General features: G+C 46.2%; 2 protein-coding genes across 4 annotated transcripts in view; one reads left to right on the top strand and one right to left on the bottom strand.

Annotated features, from left to right (window-relative positions):
• CLEC17A (C-type lectin domain containing 17A) lies at positions 1–13,015 on the top strand. Of its 2 annotated transcripts, XM_045545413.1 has the most exons (13): positions 1–88; positions 244–318; positions 1,127–1,201; positions 2,066–2,098; positions 2,181–2,231; positions 2,315–2,356; positions 2,519–2,560; positions 3,604–3,744; positions 3,830–3,892; positions 7,166–7,261; positions 7,470–7,621; positions 10,528–10,637; positions 12,108–13,015. In XM_045545413.1, the coding sequence occupies exons 1-13, from the start codon at positions 55–57 to the stop codon at positions 12,238–12,240; spliced, it is 1,047 nt and encodes a 348-aa protein (XP_045401369.1). In that variant the 5' UTR covers positions 1–54; the 3' UTR covers positions 12,241–13,015. The 2 variants fall into 2 exon arrangements, with proteins under 2 accessions (XP_045401369.1, XP_045401377.1); XM_045545421.1 differs by lacking the exons at positions 1–88; positions 244–318 and adding an exon at positions 936–972.
• A 2,858-nt stretch (positions 13,016–15,873) lies between these two features.
• Positions 15,874–19,852, bottom strand: part of ADGRE3 (adhesion G protein-coupled receptor E3) — a 43,170-nt gene continuing 39,191 nt past the window's right edge. For both annotated transcript variants that reach the window (XM_045545391.1, XM_045545399.1), the window contains 2 exons: positions 19,325–19,432; positions 15,874–16,689 (listed from right to left, as the gene is read on the bottom strand). In XM_045545391.1, the coding sequence (XP_045401347.1) occupies positions 16,681–16,689; positions 19,325–19,432 (117 nt within the window). In that variant the 3' untranslated portion in view covers positions 15,874–16,680. The remainder of the gene's footprint in view (positions 16,690–19,324; positions 19,433–19,852) is intronic.

Here is a 19,852-nt window from a genome sequence, read left to right as displayed (position 1 = left end):
AGAAGAGGTAGAAGCTGCCAAGCCCTGACTGTCACTTCTTCCACCGTGTACACCATGTACACCACCCCTGGGTGCCCGGACCCAACAGGTAAGGCCCTGGCTGGACTCGGGCTGGGGGCTGGTGATAGTCAGGACCCAGGTTGCAGCATCCTCACCTCGGGGCAGCTGGCCCAGGGCCCAGAGCCTGAGGGACAGAGGGAGGAGTGGACTGGGCTCTGACTGGCCTTGCCTTTCCTCCGGAAGGGTACGTGGAGGAAGATGATGATGACGATTACGAGAACACGACACCATCCTACAAGGACCTTCCTCCCAAGCCAGGTAAGGGGACTTCCTGGAGGCCGGCTGTGTGCCCTGGGGGAACAGAGGGAGTAGAGTCGCCAGGGGGTGTTAGCTGAGCATCGTAGACACAGTCAGCCTCCTGTGTACCCAGCCCACGGCAGGCGCCACAATGGCAGGTGCCTTTGGGAACCCAGACCCTGCCTGTGAGGCTCTGTTGGTCTGATGGCGGAGGCAGCTTTGGGCACAGTGTTGGGTGAGCAGGAGAGAGAGCAAGAGATTGGGGAAATTCCGAGGAGAATTGAGAGCTCTGCCTGCAAGGTGGGGGGTGGTGTGTAAGAAGAGGTGACTTTGGAGTGGGACTTGAGGGACAAGAAGGCATTTGTTAGGAAGACAAGCACAGGAGAGAACTGCTGGGTGCAAAGTCCCTGAGGCATGAAAGCGGTGTCTGAGAAACTGCGAGTGGACGGTGGGCGCCCCGATCTCCTTGAATTTATACCCAAGGCCCAGGTTTTATTTAGATTTGGGCAGCCCTGCTTGAACAAGAGTCTGATAAGTGGATATAATAGTGGAGGTTTGGGAGATTTTCCTGAGGTAACTCCCACTGGGGACACTGAAGCCATGAGAGATCCGCAGGGCCGAGGCTGACAGGTGTGTACACCATGTACACCACCCCTGGGTGCCCGGACCCAACAGGTAAGGCCCGGCCGGGCTCAGGCTGGGGGCTGGCGATGGTCAGGACCCAGGTTGCAGCATCCTCACCTCGGGGCAGCTGGCCCAGGGCCCAGAGCCCGAGGGACAGAGGGAGAGGTGGACTGGGCTCTGACTGGCCTTGCCTTTCCTCCGGAAGGGTACGTGGAGGAAGATGATGGTGACGATTATGAGAACTCAGCACCATCCTACAAGGACCTTCCTCCCAAGCCAGGTAAGGGGACTTCCTGGAGGCCGGCCGTGTGCCCTGGGGGAACAGAGGGAGTAGAGTCGCCAGGGGGCGTTAGCTGGGCATCGCAGGCAGGGACCATTCCATGAGGACTGGGCTTCTCCATCTCCCATCTCTGAGTCCACAGTGGGGCCATCCTTAGTAGGGGGGTCCAGGGACACCATGGAGCTCTGCGTGAGGTAGGAGGTGACCTGGGCTTTCCGTTTGACTGCCCCCTCTCCAACTCCAGCACAGCCCTCACATGATCCTCAAACCCAACTCCAGGAGCAGGTCCATCGTCACCTTCAGGGCCACCCCTTCCCCAGTCGCCCCCTCCCCATCTCCACATGCAGCCTTGTATCTGTTTTCAAATCCAACTTCATCACTACTTTGCACCCCAACTACAACCCAACCTTAAAGTCTTTTGCATTCCCAAACCCAGCAACGACTCCATCCTTCATCCCAACTACACCCCAAACCACAACCCTACTGCCATATCCAGGGTCTTGCTCTGTCGCCCAGGCTGGAGCACAGTGGTGCAATCATAGCTCACTGCAGCCTCAAACTCCTGGGCTCAGGTGATCCTCCTCCCTCAGCCTCCTGAGTAGCTGGGACTACAGGTGCGCACCACCACACCCGGCTAATGTTTCTATTTTATTGTAGAGATGGGGTCTCACTATGTTGCCCAGGCTGGCCTCAAGTGATCCTCCCACCTTGGCCTCCTAAAGAGCTAGGATTACAGGCGAGAGCCACTGTGCCCGGCCCAACCCCATCTCCAACTCCAGCTGCAACCCTTTGCTGCAAGGCTAACTCTGTCTCCCCTACTTCCTTTGATCTCATTCCCATGTTCCCTGCGCATCTCTCCTCCAGGCTGGATTGCTCCGCCGAGGCCCCCAAGGACAGGTGAGTTGGGGCTGGGGGTGCAGGAGACCCAGTGCTGGCTTTGCCCTGCTCCGGGCCTGAGCAACCCTTCCTCCCCCTTCAGAAAAGAAAGCGGAGAACCCCCCACTTCCTTGCAAGGCTCCAAAGACAACAGGTGAGAGCCCACAGCTGGCATCTTCCTGCTCACCTGGCTGAAGCCCTACTCCGAATGACCAATGTCTTTCTGATCCCTTCCAGGCCTGGACCTGCCCCCCGTCACCTGTGTATTTCCTCGACCGGGTGAGCAGTGGGAAGACTCTTCAAGAAGCCCACGAGGGGCCATTTGGAGGTTTCCTTCCAGCTGCCTAATTCTGAGCAGATAGTAAAAGCAGAGATTGTTGATCTTGGAAGACAGAGTTTTTAGGCACCTTCTGAATAAAACTCTCTCCCCTTTTCTCCCAGGGGTCGACCTGGAGCCTCCTCCATTTCAGCCATCTCTAGCAGGTAGGTCCTCGTCCCCCTCGGGTTTCACCTCTCTCCCCTCTGACAGCGGCTAGTGTGTCTGGTTTAGACCCACAGCTCTGGAGGGAAACCCTGAGTCAGGGAAACTTCTTTAAGAAGCTGCTCCAAGGCTGGGCATGGTGGCTCGAGCCTCTAATGCCAGTGCTGTGGGAGGCCAAGGCAGGAAGATCACTTGAGGCCGGGAGTCCAAGACCAGCCTGGGCAACGTAGCAAGACCCCATCTCTACAATAAATAAAGCAAAAAAATTAGCTGGGTGCCTGTAGTTCCAGCTACTCGGGAGGCTGAGGCAGGAGGATTGCTTGAGTCCAGGAGTGCGAGGCTGCTGTGAGCTATGATGATGCTACTGGAGTGATGATGTCACTCCAGCCTGGGTGATGGAGGAAAACACTGTCTCTCTAAATAACTAAATAAACAAAAACAAACAAACAAACAAAAAAACATCTACAGAAAAAGGAAGCTGCTCCTCCCAGAGTCAAGGCCAGATCCCCCCAGGGACCCAGGGTGTTTGCTGGGTAACCTTTAGAACCCCCCTCTTGCTTGCATAAAACGTGGGAAGTGTTCTTTGCCCCGGGACCAAGGGTCCAGAGGCTTCCTTGAATGGGGAGCAGCTTGGTCAGGGGCTCTGGAGAGTACAAGGTGACACGTCATCAATATTAAGCACAGATCTGGGTCCAACTCATGTGTAACCTCACTGAGCCTCCGTCTATTTATTTATGAAATGGGAATAATTCTTGCCAGGCATGGTGGCTCATGCCTCTAATCCCAGCACTTTTGGAGGCCTAGGTGGGAGGATCATTTGAGGCCAGGAGTTTAAGACCAGCCTGGGCAACACAGCAAGACCCCATCTCTGAAAAAAAAAAATCAGAGCATTCACTCTCTCAGTGCTCTCTTGATGACTTCATCTGGTGCAATAATCAAGACTACAGAGCTCTGGCCCCTGCTCTTGGAGGAAGGCTTAAGGATTCCTCCCTTACTTCTATGAAGCACTGGTGTCGATTTCTCTGTCCCCACCCCCATCCTCCAGCAACTCCAGTGCCTTGGCTCAGTCAGAAGTCTGCAAGTCCTGGGTGCTGCCAGGAGGAGAGACTGGTGGTGTACCTGTGTGTGCTGGTGGCGATATCACTGCTCCTGGGCTGCCTCGGTCTCGCTGTGACCCTGATTAAGTGTGAGTAGGACCAGGATGGGGCAAGGAGAGAGACTGGGGACGGGACATGGGAGGACCTGGACTCAAGCTAGACTCCTCCTCTTAGACCAGGAGGTGGTGGAAGAACTGAAGATGTTAACGTTTCAGCAGATGGCGTGGCGAGCAAATGGTGAGTGGTTTAATCATTCCTTCATGCCATGGATATATATATATTTTGAGACAGGGTCTTGCTCTTGCTCTAGAGTGCCATGGCGTCATCGTAGCTCACTGAAACCTCAACTCCTGGTCTCAAGTGATCCCCCTGCCTCAGCCTCCTGAGTAGCTGGGACTATAGGTGTGCGCCCCCATGCCCAGCTAATTTTACTATTTTTTTTATAGAGATGGAGTCTTCTTATGTTGCCCAGGCCGGTCTTGAACTCCTGGCCTCAAGTGATCCTCCCACATGAGCCTCCCAAAGTGCTAGGTTACAGGTGTGAGCAACTGCTGCGCCTGGCTTCATGCCATGTATATTGAGCACCAACCCAATCCTTAAACCCAAATCTAAGACCTGCCCCATCCCTATCTTTGCCAGGCACCGAGTTAGGTACCAAGAGGTGAGTAGAATGGTAAACACAGCACACTCGGTCCCTGTCACTGTGGAATATGTGTGTGGATGTGTGTGTGTGTCCAGACTTCCACTGTCCAATACGGCAGCCACAAGCCGCATGTGCCTGTTGAGTACTTGAAATGTGGCCAGTCTGAACTGAGATATGCCGTTAAGTATAAAATACACACCAATTTCAAACACTTGCTTTGAGAAAAGAATGTAAAATATCTGATGAATAATTTTTAAACATTGATTACACATTCTGAAATAAAAAAGAGAAATTATAATATTGTAGGTACAGAGGGATACATAAAAATATTCAAATTCACTTTTACCTGTTTCTTTTGACTTTTAAAAAGGTGGCTACTAGCAAGTTTAAAATTGCATAGTTGATTCACATTATATTTCTATTGGACAGCACAAGAATAGACAACCATTCATCAAATTATCACCCAAATGAATATAACATTACAAATTTGATGAGTATTCCAAAGGAAGAGAGATGTGGTTCTGTGAAAATGTCTAACAAGGAATCTGTTACAAAAATTTCAATAGATTTAGAGGGTACACGTTGAATTCTGTTACATGTATGTATTGTACAGTGGTGAAGTCTGGGCTTTTAGTGTACCCATCACCTGACTAGTGTACGTTGTACCCAATAGGCAATTTTCACCCCTCCCTCCCCACTTTTAAGTCTCCAGTGTTAATTATACCACTCTGTGTATCCTTAACAAGGAATCTGGTCTGTATCTTTGAGGTGGGGGTCATAGAGGGCTTCCCTAGGGAAATGTTGCTGCAGCAGAGTGAAGGAAGAGAAGAGGAGGAATTAACCAGGTGAGAGATTGAGAGGCTCAGGCATGTGCAAAGGCCCTGTGGTAGGAGGCCCCATTGTAAATACAAGGGAGGAGGATGGTGTAGTTGGGCAGGTGAGAATGATGGTGGTTTGGATGAGGGTTCTGGGCATGGGGATGGAGAGAAATGGGTCTAGTAGAAAGGTTTTGAAGGCAAAATTGACAGGAGCTGGGGATGGATTGGGAATGGCATTGAGCAAGAGGGAGGAATGTCAAGGATGACATATCTATGTCTTATAGTTCTGTTTTGCTCAACTCAAGGGCCATTTACTGAGCTAGTGAGCATTGGAAGAGGGCAAAGTTCATGGAGAAATAGTGAGAAATACACACATTAGTTGTAGAAGAATCTTCTGGGCTGGGCTGGCCTCCCCCGGGACTGATGAAGTCTGAAACTTGCTCTATGCCTCACCCTATGCCCCACATCAAGCCACTCTGCTGGAGGGTTCAGTCTCTATTTCATCTTTCCCCTCATTACTCCACACGCAACTCACCCATCCCTGGAATACTTTCCCACTTCTCATATTCACCAATAACAATAAATCATATTTTATTATGAAAGTATGATCTGTTCATATTATTAAACCTATGAATTTTATTCAAATGTGACCCATGGAGTGCCATGATTTTATTTTTCATTCCAATGTTTTTTGCCTCGGTTTAGCATTATTCTGTCTTTCTCACTACAATCCCCTATATTTCTCTCTTCCTTTTCCTTTACTCTCAAAGTATTAGAGTGTTAAAACTCTATTGCTGCTCTAATCCTAGCAGTCTGGGAGGCCGAGGTGGGCGGATTGTTTGAGCTCAGGAGTTCGAGACCAGCCTGAGCAAGAGCGAGACCCCATCTCTACTAAAAATAGAAAGAAATTAGCCAAACAACTAAAATATATACAAAAAAATTAGCGGGGCATGGTGGCACATGCCTGTAGTCCCAGCTACTCGGGAGGCTGAGGCAGGAGGATTGCTTGAGCCTAGGAGTTGGAGGTTGCTGTGAGCTAGGCTGACGCCACGGCACTCACTCTAGCCCAGGCAACAGAGTGAGACTCTGTCTCAAAAACAAAACAAACCAAAAACAAAAACAAAACAAACAAACAAAAAAACTCTATTGTTGAAACCTCACCTGTGTTAAGTCTTCTTGCAATGTAGTAAAAATACTTTAGCAAAATACTTTAGTTGATATGTCATTTTTATTTTAATTCTGTGGCCCCACTTCCCTGATATTTTTACTCTTCTAGTCACTGAATTTTAAGGCAGGTGCAGAACAACATCTTTGTTTATTCTTTTAGCCTTCATTTTAGGAATTCCCTTCAATATCTTCTTTTATTGATTCTTCTATTTTCTTTATTTCATGTCTTTTTTTTCTTGATTTATTTCCACATTTTGGCTGAACATATATGTTAATTGGCCACAGAGAAAGGGCACCTAGATGTGTTATTTTGAATTCCTTTATGTATGCACATACCTTCACACATCGTTAGTATCTTTGGTGTGAATAGACTTATACATGTGAAATCATCTGCTCAAAACCCATTAGTGGCTTCTCATTGCACAGAGCCCAGTGTGAAACCTTTAGCGTGGCATTCGAGGACCCAGACATCAGACCTCATCCTACTTTGCGCTCAAGTTTCTCTGAGGTTCCCCTCCACCCCTGCTGCACCTGCTTTCCCCAACCTACTTGCCTCTGTATCTTTGCTTTTAAGATAGCCCCTGCCTCCTGCGCCTCCGCTCACCCCAGTTAGTGAATCAGCACCCTCTTCCTTCAAAACCCACCTCCTCCCGGATCCCCACCATGTCTACTCTTCCCAAAGTTCCAACTGTTGATCCTTCTCTGAGCCAATCTAGGACTCATGGACATTGAGCATGGGGTGTTTGAGTTTCAGCATGATCCACTAGAATTTGAATGTGGCAGGGAGCATGACTCTTGCTTTTCTCTGATGTGTCTGCAGTCAGTGTGGGTGTCCAGATGGGGTACTGAGTCTCTAACTTTCAAGCCCATCCCTTCTGACAGTGACAGGCATGGTGGGGCTAGCTGGTCTGAAGAAGGACATTGATCGTGTGAGAGCTGACACCAACCAGTCCCTGGTGGAACTTCGGGGCTTATTAGGTGAGTGGGTCTTGCATAACTGCCCAGAGATGTGGGACATGGCAGAGCTGGGACATTGCATAACTCCATGGAAATTATTCTCAGTGCAGTCTATGTGAATGATGCCTCCTGAGTTGAGCAATACATAGCCTGCCCAACTGTGTGTGGCATATTCTGTACATGGCTCTGGCTCTTGGTCCACCCTAATAGCATCCTATCCTGTCCCCAGACTGTCACAGAGTTACCTGTCCTGAAGGCTGGCTCCCCTTTGAAGGCAAGTGTTACTATTTCTCCCCAAACACCAAGTCGTGGGATGAAGCACGGAAGTTCTGCCAGGAGAATTACTCTCACTTGGTCATTATCAGTAGTTTTGCTGAACAGGTGAGTTGTCTCCACTAAGTCTTTGAGAACCAGCAGTGCCAGCCTGCCTCTCTTCTAGGATTTATCCATCCTTCCCTTCCCTGGATGGAGGGAAATTAGAATTACCTTTGAGCTACTAAAGCTTTAAGAGCAAACTCTTACTGAGATAGTATCAAGCAGAAGTTAAGAGGATATGCTTTGAGTCCAAATCCCGACTGTGTTTATTTAACCTCTACAAGTCTCACTTTTATCTCTAACATGGAAATATAATAGTGGCTGTCTCTTAGCTAGCACTTTCTATTTTTCCGATTTTATTACAAATACCTTACATCTTACATGCATTAACATATGTAATCCTCACAACAACCCTGTAAATTAGCATACAGTCAAAAGAGGTTATTTTGTGCTGCAATAACAATCTCCACGGCCTGATGATGAATGTGTATGAGGCAAACCATACACTGATCCTCAAAACTTCCACTTACTGGCACTCACAAAGCAAGTCACATGGACACTCCTATCCTTTAAGATGGTGGAAAAACAATTTCCCACCTGTGTGTGTCCAGAAGCAGAATTGGAATATTTGTGAACAATTTCAATGGCTTAATGCTACTACAATTAGGTAGTATTACCATTTGTACACAGTACATGTCATTTCTAATTCAAAGGTGAGGAAACTGAGGCACAGGACACTTAAGCAATTTGCTTGTGGTCACTCAACCAGTAAGTGTCAGAGCTGGGATGTGAGTGCGGGTAGCTGGCTTCACACTCTGTGGTCATGACCATAAACATTGTAGCACTATTTGATTAATGTTTGCATGGTTGATCTTTTCCCATTCTTTTACCATCAACCAATTTATGACATTATATTTAAAATAGGTTTGTTGTAGACAGTATATAGCTAAGACTTGGGTTTTTAAAATCTGACCTGACAATCTATAGCTTTTAGTTGGTGTTTTTAGACCATTTACATTTAATATAATCATTGATTTGGTTGGATTTAGGTCTATTATCTTATTATTATTTTTTCTTGTATGTCCCCCTTGTTTTTTATCCCTGTGTCATAGCATCATTTGTATGAGTAGCTAAATAGAGGGCTTTGGAAGGGATTCCACTGGATAATGAAAATGGGGCAGGTACAAATCATATTCTCTAAACTCAGGTTCACAAGAAATGTAACTTTGTTTCCTTTAAATTACTCTTTGTAGTTTCTTTCTTGAGTTCCCATTATACTGGGATGGTGGACATTTAATCTCAGTCAGTTGGGGCTCCCCTATTTTTCTTTTGAATGGGGACAGCTTGTATGGGGTCACAGTGGAGGGGAGAACACATCTGGTCCTTGATGTCTTCACTCCAAACTGATATCCACTGAGATATCCACTACTGAATGATCCCAGACAAGTTATTTAACCTCTCAATTTTCTCATCTACAAAATGGGTATAAGGCTAATACTTGCTTCAGTGGGTCATGATGAGGACCCAATGAGGTCATCTGTGCGAAGTGCATAGCTCACTTATCAATTCATTAATTCAACTAGCATTTCCGGAGCACCGACTATGTGCTACGCACTAGTCTGTATACTGGGGATCCAGCGATGGCCAAGACAGATGAGTTCCCTCTTCTTAAGCTGCCCTCATTTTGGTGTCTAGAAATAGCAAGGACTTTCTAAATGTTAGTCATTCTTCTAGTTTTCTGGCACTTGGCCATTGGACCACTCAGGATGCCCCTGAGGTGTCCCACTCTCGAATCAGCAAGGCCTTTGGGGTGTGGAGGACTCTCTACCTCCTTCCCTGGTGTTCTTGGGCACAAAGGATGTTTCTGCTCCTTCTACCCCATTCTGGGGTCTAAGAAACTGTGAGGGCTGCCAAGGCTCCGTCTGTTTGATGGGACAGGCAGCCCTTTCCTCCATCTGGTTTCCTGACACCTCCCTGGGGCTTTACCCAGGAAATAGCACTCAAGTTTCTTCTGCTTTTTAGAGTCCTCAGACCCCTCTGGGGTTTTTGCCATTGCCTGGGGCTCTCTGGGGCTCTCTGGGGCTCCCTGGGGTCAAGGTGCGGTGTCCTCTGGGACCATTTACGCGTTCATAACTTCCTTCCTGTTGTGATCTCTCACCCCACATCTTAGGGAATCTTGGTCTAGTGAGAAGTAGGGTGAGTGATGTCTGATTTGCATATGTTCAGTGAGTTTTGACAAATGTATACACCTATGTAACTGTCCATCCAACCAAAATGTATAATCTTTCCACCACCCTAGAAAGTTCTCTCATATGCCTTTTCCAGTTAATTCTTCACTGCTCTCCCCAGCTGCAACCACTGGTCTGACTTTCCTCACCATAAATTAGTTTGCCTGCAGAAGAGTTGCTTTAAACCATATTTTCTTCCCAATCCTTTTGTCTTTGACATAAGTTCTTTTCTTCCAAAGCCCTGCAAAGCCAGGAAACCTACTTGTCTTCCCCTTTTCACTCTATTCCTGAAGCAATGAACTCCTTTGCTGCCTGGATGCACATTAAGGTTGCAGGTTTGGGCAAAAGACCCAGGAAAACTGAAAAAAAAATTGCTAAAAACGTTACTTAAATGTTATAATGCTCCATGTTAAGATGGAGTACTTGCTGTGTGCCAGCCGCTGTTCTGAGCACTTTAAATGTATTAACCCATTCAGTCCTCACAAAAACCCTACGAGGAGGTAGCTACTGTTATCCCATTTTACAGGCGAGGAAATTGAGGCACAGATTGGTTCAAAGATTGCGGGAGGAAAAGTGATATGATTATTCCCACCACATATGCTACCGTGGGAGAAGGCTGTTGATCCTGCTCTGGGAAGGGGAGGCATTCCCAAGCTCCAAATGTGTGGGACAGCGTAGAGATCGGGCCCTCATTCCAAAGGTCATGTAGAGGAATTGATGGCTGACTGAAGGTTGTACTTGCAGAATTTTGTGGCCAAGGTTCACCGTTCCCCACGGGTGTACTGGCTGGGGCTGCATGACAAGGACAAAGAAGGGGACTGGAGGTGGCTGGATGGGTCACCTGTCACGTTAAGGCAAGTGCCCAGAATTTCTGGGATCTCTCTGCTTCCTCTGTGGGCCTTGAACATGGGGAGAGGAGAAGGAGAGCGGGTGTGTGCTTGAAGTCAGGAGCTGATTCTTACTGGTACAGCTGTACTGACTTTTTGTTTTTAATAAAAAATAGAAATGAGGTCTTGCTATGTTGTCCAGGCTAGTCTCGAACTCCTGGCCTCAAATGATCCTCCTCCATCAGCCTTGTGGTTTGAAACATGGCAAAATTTCTCTCCTGGTTGGTAATTTGCCATTGTCCTTACACCCCTGAGGGACTCCCTGCTCCCCTTTGGAACTCCACATCACCTCACAACCAAAGGGTTTGTGCCTGGCACAGAAGGGACCTATGGACCCTGATTGGCGTGGGGGGGTGCATGTGCAGCTTTGGTCGTTATGTTGATGTACTACCCTGGGCATTCCTTCTTCCCTGTGTGCTTGTCATCCTTGCAGTCCAAGCCGACAGGTTCTCTAGAATCCCAGGCTGGGCTAGACAGGGGCAAGGGGCTTTTTTGGTGACAGGGCTTCTGGTTCATGTACCTTTAATTTTCCCTCCTTTGGAATATCTCAACCTTCTAGTACAACTGCTCAAATATATCAAGTCTTCCAAGGCCAATGGTTGGGAGAAAAAAAATAATAAACGGAGGCTGGGAGGATAAGTAAAATTTGGATTTGCTAAAATTATGAACAGGATTTCATTTTCTTTTGAGATGAGGTCTCCCTTGGTGGCCCAGGCTGGAGTACAGTGGCTCAATCATAGCTCACTGCAGCCTCAAACTCCTTGGCTCAGTCACTCAAGTAGCCGGGACTACAGGTGTGCGCCACCACACCCAGCTAATTTTTAATTTTTTTGTAGAGATGGGGTCTCACTATGTTGCCCAGGCTGGTCTGGAACTCCTGGCCTCAAGCAACCTCTCCCTTGGCTTCCCAAAATGCTGGGATTACAGGTGTGAGCCACTGTGCCTGTCCCCATATTCCTTTTTTTTTAATTAATAGACTTTATTTTTTAGAGCAGTTTTGAGTTTCCAGAAACATTGAGCACATAGTATAGAGATTTCTTACATACCCCACCTCTCTTGCACACAATTTCCCCTATATTAGCGTCTTTCATTGGTGTGATGCATTTGCTACAATTGATGAACCTATATTGATACATTATTATTAACTGAAGTCCATAGTTTACATTAGGGTTTACTCCTTGTGCTGTACAGTTCTATGATTATACATATATATGTTTTTGAGATGGGGTCTTGCTATGTTGCCCAGGCTGGTCTCAAGCTTCTGGGCTCAAGTGATGCTCCTGCTTCAGTCTCCTGAGTAGCTGTGATTACAGGTGTCCACCACTGCACCTGGCTAGTCCTATGGGTTTTGACAAATGCATAATTCCATGTATTGTATGGAAGAGTTTCACCACACTAAAAATCCCCTCCTCCCTGCCCACTTTTCCCCCCATACAGCTTCTGGGACCCAGAGGAACCCAACAACATGAATGAAGAGGACTGTGCTAGCATGAACAAAGGTGGCACCTGGAATGATCTCTCTTGCGAAAAAACTACGTATTGGATTTGTGAGCGGAAATGTTCCTGCTGAATCCCAGGGCTGAGGCTGGGGGTCCATATCGGAGTGTCCCTCGCTCCTAGAGATGAGAATCTCCTGCCCTTTCATGGAAGGCCCTGCCGCTTCATGAACTGACATGGATGTGCCTTGAACACGTCATGATCGGCACCCTGGACGCAGCAAGTTCCCAGAGATGCGAGCCAGGCCATTTCCAGGTTGAGGACTTGGGCTTGCCCAAATACATGGTGAGCTGGAAGGATGCCCACGGCTTGGTGGTGGATGGTCTCCCAGTTCTGGGGTCCAAAGGACGTTCACCAAGTTCCTGATCATGGCTCTTGGGAAATGATGCTGGCCCCGAGGGCTCCCTTACTGCCTATCTGATGCGGACTCGCTTCTGGGAAGTGGGTGGGGCAACCCTATTTTTGGCAAGCAATTTTCTTGATGTCTCGGGCAAGATTTGCCCAAGCTAGGTGCCAAGACCTGGCCCATGGAACTTCTAGAAAGATGTACCAGCTGAAAAGCAAGAGCCCACACTGTGTGGCTGGGCCAGGCCATGACTTGGTCGGATCCACGGGACAATGATGGGGATATCTGCCTGCATGTGCCCTTGGGCTGTCTGTGGGTTGTGAAGATCTCTGATGCTGTAATTCGGTCTATTTCTGTGTGGCCTTTCTTGGGCTATTAGCTGTTGCCGTGTTAGTGCTTCTCAAAATGCCACTTCCTTGGGTGGTCCTTGCCCACTGTGGGTGAGTTTGCTAGGGCTGCCATAACAAAGTACCAGGCGGCTTAAACAACAGAAATTTATTTTCTCCTAGTTCTGGAGGCTGGATGTCTACGATCAGGGTGTGGGCGAGGTTGGTTTCTGCTGAGGCTTCTTCTCTCCTTGGCTTATAGGTGATCATCTTCTGTGTGTCTTCACATGTTCATTCCTCTGTGTGTGTCTGTGGCCTAATGTTCTATTTTATTCTTCTTCTATTTTTTTTTTCTTTTTAGAGATCGGGTCTAACTCTGTTGCCCAGGTTGGAGTGCAGTGGTATCATCATAGCTCACTGCAGCTTTGAACTCCTGGGCTCAAGCTATCCTCCTGCCTCAGCCTCTCGAGTAGCTGGGACTACAGGCATGCGCCACCATGCCAGGCTAATTTTTCTGTTTTTTGTAGAGATGGAGTCTTGCTATGTTGCTCAGGCTGTTCTTGAACTCCTGGCCTCAAGCGATCCTCCTGCCTCAGCCTCCTAAAGTGCTGGGATTATGGGCGTGAGCCACCCTGCTCAATTATCTCTTTAAAGCTCTCAATTACCTCTTTAAAGACTGTATCTCCAAATACAGTCATATTCTGAGGTTCTGGGAGTTCAGATTTCAAAATGTACATTTTGAGGGGACACAGTTCAGCTCATAACACTCACAAAATGCCAGAAGTGCCCCACTGATTATTGTGACAACCAAAACTCATCACCTAGAGGAGGACTAGTACTACTCCCAGCTAAGCACAACTCAACATGGCAATCCCTGAATTGTATCCAAGAATGGGTAGACATTCTCCAAACCCACCAATTTATTGATCAACAAATGCCCTTGACTAATAGCAGAATCTTTCCTGTTTTGACCGAGAGCAGGTGAGTATAGCCGGGAAGGGGGGGGAGGGGGCTCTGAGGAGAAAGCGGGCAGTGGGAGGGTTGAAGTTCACTTCACTTCCTGTTTTCTCTGTTCTCATCTCCTCCCACCTCTACACCTGCCCCGGCCTCATCACAGCCCTTTGTACTGTCCGCAGCCTGCAGAGTGGATGTGTGCAATATAGTCTAAGCTCTCCACCCAGGGGACTATTGGCCCAAGTGACTGTTTATCTGGGGTCAGGGGAAGTTCTCACATCTCAGAAGAGGGAACTTCAATTTCCTCTAATATGTGTGTTGAGAAATGGGGAAGCAGAGGTCTGTGGTCACATCTCAGAGTTACGCTTGGGGGCCCCCAGAAGATCTGACCCCAACCTACCTCCTTTCCACATCTCTCACAACTGTCTAATTGCAGACAGAGGCAAACACGAAACAGGTTCCCTCTTACCACTTTGGGTCTAGGGGAGCAAAGGTTGGATGCTCTTGGTGGATAAAAATATTAATAGTCATGGTTTAGCAAATGTATATCACATGCTAGAGACATATACACATATATGCAGTGGCTCTCGTTTAATTTTCTCCATGACTTTGTGAGGTTGGAATAATTACCAATGCTGTTTTATAGCTGGAAAAACTGAGGCCCAGAGGGGTCTCATGGCTTGTCTGCTGTCATTTAGTGGATACATGTCACAGCTGGGATTTGGGCTCCGTCTGTGCCTCCAATGGTTGATTTCTTTCTGTAGCACCTGTCTTCTGAGCGATTGTCTGAAGACTTGAATTATGGTGTGGGGACCCTGACTTTGTGGTGTGGTGTGGTTGGAACAGACCCCCTGGGCTGAGAGAAGAGACCAGGGGCCGAGTTCTGGGTCTGTTGCTAACAATCTTTGTGGCTCTCCTGGGGCTATTACGATAATGTAGGTGAGCATCGATGAACACCAGGCAGCTAACTGTGAAGGCTGGAAAGATTCTGGATCTATTTGGAAGCTATAGCTAATAGGATCTGCTGAAGGATTAGATGTGGGGTGTGAGAGAAAGAGAAGAGGAAAGAATGACTCCAAGATTTTCAGCCTAAGCCACAGGTGAGAGGGAGGTGTCATTAACAGAGATGGGGAAGAAAAAATGCTCCTGAACACAACCCATTTAAATCTGGGTGGTTCGTGAACTTTTGCCAAAGTTCTTAGAACTTCTCTTAAGTAAGAAGCAAGTTGAGAATGGAATCTTGCGTGTGGCAGAGGAGATCATGCACTGCCTATGTTCTTTTTTTTTTTTTTTTGAGTCAGAGTCTCACTGTGTAGAGTGCAGTGGCATGATCATAGCTCATTGCAACCTCACACTCCTGGCCTCAAGCAATCATCCTGCGTCAGCCTCCCAAGTAGCTGAGACTATAGGCATGTGCCACCACATCTGACTGATTTTTTAATTTTTATTTTTGTAGAGACAGAGTCTTGCTATGTTGCTCAGGCTGGTCTTGAACTCAGGCTGGTCTTGAACTCCTGGCCTCAAGCAATCTTCCCGCCTCGGCTTCCCAGAGTACTAGGATTACAGGCATGAGCCACCTCACCTTACATTTTTAGTGACTTCTAATAGCCAGCAGCTGCCACCAGAGTCCACCTGATCTGCCACATGGCAGGTGGGAAGTTCCAGGGGACAAACGCTTCCTGGAACAGACTTCAACCAAAGCCTGGACTTGGTGTATGTGTACTCCAGCTGCCTCACTCCTCAGGAGAGAGGACTCCAAGATGCATGTTGTACATGAGGGCTCCTGCTGGGATTAAGCTCCAGTTGCCTATAACAGTAGCCTGCTCAATAACACATCCTTTTAAAATTAAAAAAAAAATTATTTTATTTTTTATTTTTAGGGATGGGGTCTTGCTCTGTTGCCCAGGCTGGAGTGCAGTGGCATCAGCATAGCTCACTGCAGCCTCCAACTCCTGGGCTCAAGTGATCCTCCTGCCTCAGCCTCCCAAGTAGCTGAGACTATAGGCACACACCACAATGCCTGGCTAATTTTTTCTATTTTTAGTAGAGACAGGGTCTCCGTCTTGCTCAGGCTGGTCTCAAACTCCTGAGCTCAAGCGATCCTCCCACCTCTGCCTCCCAGAGTGCTAGGATGACAGGTGTGAGCCACTGCACCCTCAATGTTCTGTCAATAAGGAAAGTGTGGTGGTGGTGGTGATGGCTGCTGAGTAGACAATCCACAGTGTCTGCCATTGTTGCATTGGTTCTGGGCTGAGATTTTCCCTAAATGGAATCAGAATAAGGGTGCAAAGATTTTTTTTTTTTTATATATATAGTGATGGGGACTCGCTCTGTTGCCCAGGCTGGCCTCAAACTCTTGGCCTCAAACCATCCTCCCACCTCAGCCTCCCAAGTGCTGGGATTACAGGCATGAGCCACCACACCCAGCTACAAAGGTGTTTATAAGACAGAATCATTTCACATGGTTGGTCATGAGACTTAGCTTGGATAAGCAAGGAGGTAAAGCCAGTAGGAAGTTGATGGTTTGAAGGGCTGAATGAGTTTAAAGAGTAAGTTTTGGACAAATGAGAGTAAGAACTTGAGGAAAGGGGCCTCCTCATTTACAAAAAGTCAAGGAAGTATTTGCAATGACCATGATGTGAGTATTCAGGAACAAGCATTGGCTGAGCACATCAGAGCAAAGAGAAATCTGATTCAACACACATTTTTAAGAGCCTGTTATCCAGAATGAGCACTTCAGGAAGTAAAGGTTAAATATATCCTCTCTAAGAATGATACGTGTAATGAGTTCCCTTGTCCTCAGCTTCATTCTTCATGCTGCCAACAAGATCCATGGGTAATGCCTTTTTCATATGAAGCTGAATGTTCTAGTTTCCATATTTTCTTTTTACTTGTCCTGGAAAAACACCCCCCACACAAAAGATGTTTAGATTAAAGGTATTTGTAAGGATAAAATAAAACAAACAAAATCAGCAACACAGAGAAAGAGCATGAGTGAGGTAAAGCCAGTTCCAACCAGCAGGCAAAGATGGCTTGATCTCCTAGCATTTTATTAATAGAATCCTAGGGCAGGTGGGCTCTTCTTTAGCTTACAGGGAGAGGACTTCTCAAAAATGCAGGATGAGGAATTCTTCTTTTTGATAAATTTTCAGACATAGTACAGTCCACTCCAGAATTTTAGCCTCCTGCATGTTGGTGTTTGTCTTTGAAGAAAGGCTAGACTCTTGTTGGTCTTGCTCTTTTTTTTATGCCCATTTCTTAGCATAGTGCCTGACACATTGTAGAACTCAACAAACATTCTCTTTGCCCCCCCCCCAGCAAGTTATAGCTTGGTTTAGCAGTCCTAAGCTCCCTAGGGGAACCTCTCCTGTAGCAGCCCACGAGGTTAGGGGTTCCTGGCCTACTTATAACAGTCATTGTATGAAGGAAGTTCAGAGTTATGTCTTTCCTCCTGGTATTTATGTTTCTTTTGCAGAAATACCTGTCCAGATGCAATTTACCAGTCAAGCATGGATTTTCCCACAAACAATGTTGCCTGGTTACACAACTGATCTTCCAACTTTTATCAAGTTTCTAGGGAACAGAGCTAGAAAGTTAACCCAATGTCAAATTTGTCCACAGAGAAGGAGAAAGACTTTCATTAACCTTTTACTCAAATCCTGTGCCTTGAAAAATAAAAGCCTAAGAGATTCTTTTAATTAAAACTAATGTATTTCTTAAAGAGAGATTCATAGTTTTTATTTTATATTTTCCCTTTTCAAAGATACACTCATCTCAAGAGTTATAAAATAAATAAAAAAGAAAATATTTACAGAATAAAAAGTATGAAAAATAGAAAAATATAAAAAATAAATACAAAAGATAAAAGGGAAGACTCACAAAATTATGGAAAAAATGACAACAAAAGTTAAAATAAAAATCAACATAATAAGAGATTAAAAAAGATAAAAAAGGAAGAAGAATAACATAATAAAATGAAAAAAAAGGAAAAAGAAAGATCAAAAAGAAAAGAGGAAAAAAAAAACCCAAAGATACACTCATCTTATTCAATTTCTACAATATTAAATGACAATAATAAAAAAGAGTTTCCTTATTTCATTGTGGGAAACCAGTAAACCAGTAATTGCAGTGCTGGCCGCTTTGGGAATTATTTTGGATTATCTGAAAAACCTTTCATAGGTCATAGTCACCAGTCTGTATCTATAACAATTTTCCTCTTGTTGAGAATGATTAAGCCTAACATCAATCAACTTTTTTGATCAACTGACATGCCCCAAGACTTTTCCTGGTTCCATTTTCCTCTTGATCTTTTTGGAAAGATTTAAAATTAATTCACCTATCTCCCTCCCTAAAGAAACTAAAGATAAATGTTTCTTTTTTCCTTCCTTCCTTCCTTCCTCCCTCCCTCCCTTCCTTTTTTTTTTTTTAAGAGACGGGATCTTGCTATGTTGCCCAGGCTGGTCTTGAACTCCTGGGCTTAAGTGATTCTCCCATCTCCGCCTCCCAAAGTGCTGGGATTACAGGCATGAGCCACCGCGCCCAGACTTGAAACTAAAGGTAGATGTTTCTTTAGTGACCTCAATAGTTCCACTGCTGAGGAAAATCACATAGTATCTCAAGGAATACTGAAGATGATTTATCAGAAAATTCTCAATTTAGTTTAACTTAAAAACAACATATTCTAAGGGTTTCTAGTGGGTGGATGTGGTGGGTGTGCACATGGGAGGTGTGAAACCAAGCCACATAGGAAGTGTTTTTACAGATTTAGAGCTTAGGAGCCCATCTTGGTGATCCAGGGATGGATCTTCTTAGAAGTATATGCTACTGTTTCTCCAGAAGGACGAATAAGGGACACGTATGGGAGAAATCTCACATAGTGCTGGAAGCTCATTCTTTGGTGCGCTGAGCCAGAGTTAGCTCAAAGGAAGACTAGAAGAATACCAGCAACCCAGTTCCAGAGGTATCCTCTTTCGTTAGAGGATCCTCTTTCATTAACAGGACCCTTTTGTCTCCCAGGGAGGCCCCATTATTTCCTGCACTCCTCCTTCAGAATTATGCAGAGCAGCTGGGGTGGAGTCCTGGAGCCCTTTTCATGGTGGGCCCACAACCACCTTTCCACAGGACGGTGGGAGGGATGGTGATTACCCTGCTTTGCCTACACTTGTAAATTTCCCCCAGTGGGATTCTATGTTAGATTATAGTGGTGCTGGTGAGACGTTTTAGCCACACCTCTTTGCACAGCAAGAATATATACAGAAAGCAGCTTGAGCACTGTTCGTGAGCAGGGAAGAGGCACTGAGAAACAATACACACAAGAATGAGGAACTCAAACCAGGTTATCAGGAAAAGGATTCATACCCTCCAGGAAAGGGAGGCTGTACTATGACAAGGAGAGGAAGTTCAGAGTGTCAAGGGGTGCGTGTGTGTGTGTGTGTGTGTGTGTGTGTGTGTGTGAGAGAGAGAGAGAGAGAGAGAGAGAGAGAGAGAGAGAGAGAGAGAGGGACATTAGAATAAGTCACATGTTCTCTTACCTCACTGGGTTTTGAGTCAGGGCTAAACTTGCTGGAAAGCGTAAGTGTCTCAGACTCAGATTTTAGTTTCACGATCTCTCTAAACCATTTTTGGTATTGTTTCCGGACCTGGAACATCAAAGGACATAGAAGGATATTTTTTGTTAACGTTGGTGAAGCAGAGGAAAGTCAGTGAGTGGGAAAGAAGATAGCAATTTGTTATTAAAAGACCTTTTCCCAAAAAATGTGGCATATCCAATACAAAGGAATATTATTCAGCCTTAAAAAGGAAGGACATTCTGACATGTGCTACAACATGAATGAACCCGGAGGACCTTATGCCAAGAGAAATAAGCCAGACACAAAAGGACAACTATTGTGTGATGCCACTTAGATGAGGTACCTAGAATAGTCAAATTCATTGAGACAGAAAGTAAAATGGTGGTTGCCAGGGACTTGGCAGGGGGAAATGGAGAGTTATTATTTAGTGGGGACAGAATTTCAGTTTGGGAGACAGAAAACATTCTAGACATAGATCGTGGGAATGGT

This window comes from Lemur catta, chromosome 1, assembly GCF_020740605.2.
Source record: "Lemur catta isolate mLemCat1 chromosome 1, mLemCat1.pri, whole genome shotgun sequence".
Lineage (NCBI taxonomy): Eukaryota > Metazoa > Chordata > Mammalia > Primates > Lemuridae > Lemur > Lemur catta.
Note: the sequence above shows the minus strand (reverse complement) of the source record. Positions and strands in the feature narration are given on the sequence as shown.